We start from the raw sequence: 5,752 nt of genomic DNA on the forward strand, positions 1-5,752 counted from the left end.
TCACCTGGGCTCCAGGAAGAGGCGCCCCAGGCCCGGCAGGCCTGATTCCGCTAGTGCCCACGTCTCTGCGCGCTCCGCCATCCAGTTCCGAGACTCCCCCTCCTCTGCCGCGGCGCCCGCTTACTGGTGGGTGGGCGCTTCTTTCTGCGACACTTTGCAGACGCTCCCCTGCGCTGGGCATGGGCGCCGCCACTGCCGTCGGTCCCGGGGCTGGAGTCCGTGCGCGGGTGGGTGAGAGCGGGGCCTCGGCCCCTTGTACCCTAAACACCCAAGGGCGGGGAACGGTGCCGACGGTCGACACCCCTTCATGCCGGTTGCCCATTCTGGGACCCTTTGCCATGGTCGCCCCCTCCCACTTGTGGGACAAAGGGTGGGGGCGCATCCCCACGCGTGACCTCCCACGCACTGCGCACGCGCCCAGTTCCCACTTCGGGGAGGGGCTTTACTCGCCCACGCGAGTGCGGGAGGAATGGGCGGCTGGGACAGGGGAACGCTTGCAGGATGGACTCCCCCTACCCCAAGAGTGGAAGTTAGGGGTGGTTGTTTATTTATGGCTGTGAGTCCGGAGGTGGCCCGTGATGAAGGGCTTTTCTTATTAAGGTCAAATGTCCCTGTGGTGTTGACCCCACGAGGAACCAAAGAATTTAAGGGGTGAGCTCCTTCACAACCAAGAGCCCTCTCGCTGAGCCCCGCGCTCTGGGTACATACTTTGGAAGCCTCTGTCCCTGTCCAGAAGTATGGTCCTTTCCTCCCTCAGACTGGTGATTTTTCCTTACTCCGGAGGAACAGGTACTCCACCTCCCCAGGGACTGACTGCATTTGGTGACCTGTTTCTGTCCAGTGGCCCCAAGGGCTCAGTCGCTGGGTCTGCAGGAAGCCTCCTCGATATGAATGACAGAAACAACCGTTGGCGAACAAGTGAGGCACCCGGGGACCCCTTCTTTCCTCGTCCTTGGCCTGACATTCTGGTTCCCTCTGTCTACGGGACTGCTATGGTTGGGGGTGGTCTATAAGGTTCAGGCCACTTCTGGGGTGACCTATGCTGGCCTCTCTGCAGTGAAGGATGAAGAGACCTTTGAGATCTCCATTCCTTTTGAAGAGGCACCCCACTTAGACTCACAAATCTTCTACAGTCTGAGTCCCTCTCGGAGAAATCTTGAGGGTGAGCTGAGAAAGGGCATGGAGGGACCAGGGACCGGAGTCAGGTGGGGTACCGCCTCATCCTGGGGCATGACCTCCATCCCTGCTGTTCCTAGAGCCTCCAGAGGGCACCTCCCCAACCCTGGCCCTGATGAACAGTGTTAAGGCCCAGCTGCACATGGCACTTGAGAGGAACTCATGGTTGCAGAAGCGCATTGAGGACCTGGAGGAGGAGAGAGACTTTTTGCGGTGTCAGCTGGACAAATTCATTTCCTCTGCCCGGATGGATGCAGGTGGGGGCACACAGTCCCCCAGGACCCTCAGAATTCAAGACCCAATGTTGGTTGGACCTGATGGGGACTTGGCATTTTATCCTTCCACTAAGGCCCATGCCTATTTTAAGGCCTTCCCCAGCCATCTCCTTCTTGAATTCAAAGACTTCTCTCATTTCCTACCTTGTGATAAGACTGCCCCATAATCCATCAGCCTCAAGCACTTGGCGTAACTGTCTCCCTGAGTCTATATTTCCAGCCCTGGTTCCTCATCTTAGGGGAAATGTCCCTTTGTCAGCAGGCCCATTGCAGTCTACTGGATTCCTCAGAGGGGTCCTGCCAGCACCCCAGGATTTCTGAATGATGCCGTCATCCATCCATTAGAGGTGCCCCAAAATAACAATCAGGGTCCTGTCTTCCCTCCACCCTGCTCTACATTATCGTGGCTCATATTTCTTGGTTTTGTTTGTTTGTTTGTAGACAGGGTTTCTCTGTATAGCCCTGGCTGGCCTGGAACTCACTCTGAAGACCAGGCTGGCCTCAAACTCAGAAACCCACCTGCCTCTGCCTCCCAAGTGCTGGGATTAAAGGCGTGCGCTACAACTGCCCGGCATGGCTCATGTTTCTTATTCTTCAAAGGCTATGGGGTCTCAGTACCTCTTGTCTCCTAAACTTTGCCTCAGGGTCCTGGGCAGATTCCACCTCCTTGCCTTGCTCTAATCTATAACTAGTAACAGCATGGTGGTGTCACCTCTTCTGACAGGCAGGATCCTATCTCATTAATCTGTGTTGACTGCCATTTTCAGCACATTCCCCACTCTAGGCTGCCCTTTCCCAGATCTTTAGCTCTGGTTTTTTGGAGTACTTAACCTTTATTCAGGCTTATAACCCTAACCTCTGTATCCTGCTGAGCTCCTGGCAGGCTTTCTCATTGGTAACAATGGCAATATCTCTAGTAAAGGACCTACTGTATTTTGAGGGTCTAGATTACTGGGGACCGAGCATTGGGATGGGGACATGTATGCCCTCTCTTCCTATACTGAATCTTGATTTCAGTTCTCTTCAGTTCATTCTTCAGAAGATGCTGAGTCTGAGCTGGCTCCCTATCTAGGGGGAGGTAGTTACCCTTTCCTAGTACCCAAACTGAACCCTGACTTCTGTAGGAGTCTCATATCCAATCCTCTTACCCAGAGGCCTCTTGGATTTTGACTCTTCACTCTGGAGCTCCCCAGGATACATTTCCTCCACAGAAGCTCTACATAGTCACAGATCCTCATGAGTTCCCTGGACCTGTTTCAGTCAAGTTCAGAGCATAGAAAAATGCTCCCAATATTCCCTGAATCCCAGTTGGCTCCATGACATTCAGTGTAGCTAATGTCCTCATCCTGCGGACCTGGCCTCCATGTCCATTTTTTTCCCCTTCAGAGTAGTGATAGGACATTGTGTCACAGTTCATTTTTGTCTCTCTTCAGAGGACTACTGCCGGATGAAGCCTGGACCTCGGAGGGTTGATGGGGACAGCCGGGCTGGGGTTGGGGGAGAAGCCTCAGACCCCGAGTCGGCAGCCTCCTCCTTCAGCGGGGTGTCGGAAGAGGGAAGTGCCAGTGAAAGGAAGAGGCAGAAGCAGAAGGGAAGTACTGGCCGGAGGCGATTTGGGAAGCCCAAGGCTCGAGAGAGGCAGCGGGGTGAGTGGGTACATGTGATGGGTGTGTTGAGGGGTTGTCCACCCATAATCGCAGTGTGAGCTCTACAGTGATGCCCTAACTCTCCATATACAAAACAATCAGACTCAACTTCTCACAGCCCTTTGCGGTCCTGAGCTAATTTTAAATTTTGGTTTATACCAACCAGCAGATTCAGTCCTGTATCATCAGAAAGATCTCTGGGCACATCACATAGGTGCCTCTCCTTTCCTCTGTTGTCCAGGCCTGCCTTCAATCCCCACGGTCTATTTCTTGCTCAGATCTCAACTGTTTTCCATTTTGTTAGCCTTTTTCTTCCTGTATAGGGCTCCTCATGTGTCCCCCCTCCCACGATTTCTTTCTTTCTTTCTTTCTTTCTTTCAAATCTGCGTGCCTTTCACCCTTTTTCCTCCTTATGCCTGCCCTCCTGTTTCTACCTGGGTTCCCCCATGTCTCTGGCCCCACATGAGTGTCTTTCCCAGTCCTCTTTCTGCCCTCTTGGTCCTGCAGTGAAGGATGCTGATGGGGTCCTCTGCCGCTACAAGAAGATCCTGGGCACCTTCCAAAAGCTGAAGAGCATGTCCAGAGCCTTCGAGCACCACCGTGTGGACAGGAACACCGTGGCACTGACCACGCCCATCGCAGAGCTACTCATTGTGGCCCCGGAAAAGCTGGCTGAGGTGGGAGAGTTCGACCCATCCAAGGAGCGCCTGCTAGAGTATTCCCGCCGCTGCTTCCTGGCACTGGACGACGAGACTCTCAAGAAGGTGCAGGCTCTCAAGAAGAGCAAGCTGCTCCTACCCATCACCTACCGCTTCAAGCGGTGATGCCGCCGCCCCGCCCAGCAGTTTGCTGGCTACGTCGGGCTTCCCCGGGCACCGCCAGGGCTAGAAGCCGCCCTTCCTGAGCACTGGGCCCTGTCTCTTGGCCGCACACGCTAGACACCCCATCTCCATTTCACTCCACAAGGGCTGCCAGCTAGGCCTCCTTAGCCAGGAGTAGCCCATCTGCATCCCACGTGAAGACAGAGCATTATTCTGAGAGTTTAAATTAAAGAGACATGAAAATTTTCCATAAACTGGGCCCCAGGTCTTACTAGAAAGGGAATATGCTGGGAAGGGGTGGCCGTCGCCACGGAGACCTGGACAGGAGCGATCAGGCAGAAGCCTCTCTAGAGGTTGGGGAGGACAGGGTGTAATTAGCCCCAAGAGGCAGAGGTGGGAAGCGGAGCAGCAGCCTCTTTCAGGAGAAACTGAGGTAAGACGACTTTAAAAACGCAGCGGCTGGGGCACTGATTCAATGACCTTTAGCTCAGCCGGCCCCGTGGAGGTACCCGGGGAGGCGCGGTGTAGACTCGTAGCCGCCTGCCCGCCAGGGGTCAGGAGATTTCTAGTAGGTGTCACATTCGGCGCCTGCGCAGCAGGAGCAGGGGCGGACGATTTAACGCGATTGCCTTGGCAACCGGGAGAGCGCAGCCTGGTTTAACCGTCTTGAAGTTAGTGCCTACAGGGCCGAGGTTGGGGGTTGGAGTAGGGTGTGTGTGGGAGGAGATCGAGCGCACGCGCAATGTGGCTTTAGAATGGCAGATCTTCCCGAGCGCTGAGAAAAACGTGCCCCAGACCGCTACGCAGGCGCAGAGACCCCCCCTCTCCAATCACCGTGCGTGCGCCGGCAACCTCCGCAGCGGCCTCGAACACCCTCTGTCCCACACACCACCTCTGGCCTTCCGCGAGGTCAGTCTTTCCAGTTTCCTCGGAGGGAGCTAGGTACCCAAAGCCGAGACCCCGCCCCCTCCACTGGCGCTATCTGGCCGGCCCACCTCCCATCTGTTCTCCCTCCCTCTTCGGTTCTTTAGCCGAAAGGTGCCGAAGCAACAGCGGAAAAAGCCGAACTTCCCTCCTGCGTGAGACCTTCCCGAAGCAGTGGCGGAAGGGGCGGAGTGACCCCGTGGAGCCTCCGGAAAGAGCCGAAGATTAGAATCGGGCTTAATCTCTAGAGGGGCGGTGAGCGAGCGCTGGAGACCTTCGGAAAGAGCCGAAGGCCTGGACGGTTAGGATTGTTGGAAGTGACCGAGCGCTTGAACAGGGCCGGCGAGGGGTGGGGCAGATTTCCAGAGACTGAGACGGTTTGAGCTGTAGGAAAACCCGTGTCTTTAGAGGGGGCTGGTGCAGGGGATCGCGAGGCCCCACAGACTCCTCCGGACGTTGAAACGCTGGTCTCCGAAAAGTTACCGAAACTTGGGCAGCCGGCAAAAAAAAAAAAATCCTCGCTTCGGGTGATTTTGAGGGCGACCGCCGTCTTTAGACTCCGCCGTCCGAGAATAGCCGACAGGCTTCGGCGTTGAGCTCGGGGAAGTTCGAGGGGGGCGGGGCGGGCGGGACGAGGGGGTGGAGTCGGGGCGGGGCGGGGCTTGATTAGGTAGGCGACGGAGTGCCGGCGGGGGCCGGAAGTAGCTGAAGCCAGCGGCGGAAGTAGCCGGAGCGGGCGGGCGGCAAGGCGAGGCGAGAGCTGCACAGGGCCCTACGCGGCCGCCTAAGCATGTCGGACTTCGACGAGTTCGAGCGGCAGCTCAACGAGAATAAACAAGGTGAGGGCTCCGGGGTTGTGGGTGGCTTCTTGCTTCGCCCCGTACCCCCCGCCATTTCCTCCTCTTATTCC

The 5,752-nt window shown here is 56.4% G+C and overlaps 2 protein-coding genes across 13 annotated transcripts in view; both read left to right on the forward strand.

Moving 5' to 3' along the window:
* The window catches only part of Ccdc106 (coiled-coil domain containing 106), a 4,824-nt gene extending 652 nt beyond the window's left edge, over positions 1-4,172 (forward strand). Inside the window, exons 1-6 of one of the 11 annotated variants that reach the window (XM_031385236.1) lie at positions 7-126; positions 790-918; positions 1,058-1,162; positions 1,257-1,433; positions 2,885-3,097; positions 3,605-4,172. In XM_031385236.1, coding sequence (XP_031241096.1) covers positions 888-918; positions 1,058-1,162; positions 1,257-1,433; positions 2,885-3,097; positions 3,605-3,921 — 843 coding nt within the window. In that variant the 5' untranslated portion in view covers positions 7-126; positions 790-887 and the 3' untranslated portion in view covers positions 3,922-4,172. Of the gene's footprint in view, positions 919-1,057; positions 1,163-1,256; positions 1,434-2,884; positions 3,098-3,604 lie in introns of all 11 variants that reach the window. The other 10 variants (XM_031385232.1, XM_031385233.1, XM_031385227.1 and 7 more) reach the window with 10 other exon arrangements.
* A 431-nt stretch (positions 4,173-4,603) lies between these two features.
* U2af2 (U2 small nuclear RNA auxiliary factor 2) overlaps positions 4,604-5,752 on the forward strand; it is an 18,017-nt gene continuing 16,868 nt past the window's right edge. Inside the window, exons 1-2 of one of the 2 annotated variants that reach the window (XM_031385224.1) lie at positions 4,604-4,827; positions 4,950-5,681. In XM_031385224.1, coding sequence (XP_031241084.1) covers positions 5,633-5,681 — 49 coding nt within the window. In that variant the 5' untranslated portion in view covers positions 4,604-4,827; positions 4,950-5,632. Of the gene's footprint in view, positions 4,828-4,949; positions 5,682-5,752 lie in introns of those variants that run through there. The other variant, XM_031385226.1, reaches the window with a different exon arrangement.

Source organism: Mastomys coucha, unplaced genomic scaffold (genome assembly GCF_008632895.1).
Source record: "Mastomys coucha isolate ucsf_1 unplaced genomic scaffold, UCSF_Mcou_1 pScaffold21, whole genome shotgun sequence".
In the NCBI taxonomy this organism is placed as follows: Eukaryota; Metazoa; Chordata; class Mammalia; order Rodentia; family Muridae; genus Mastomys; species Mastomys coucha.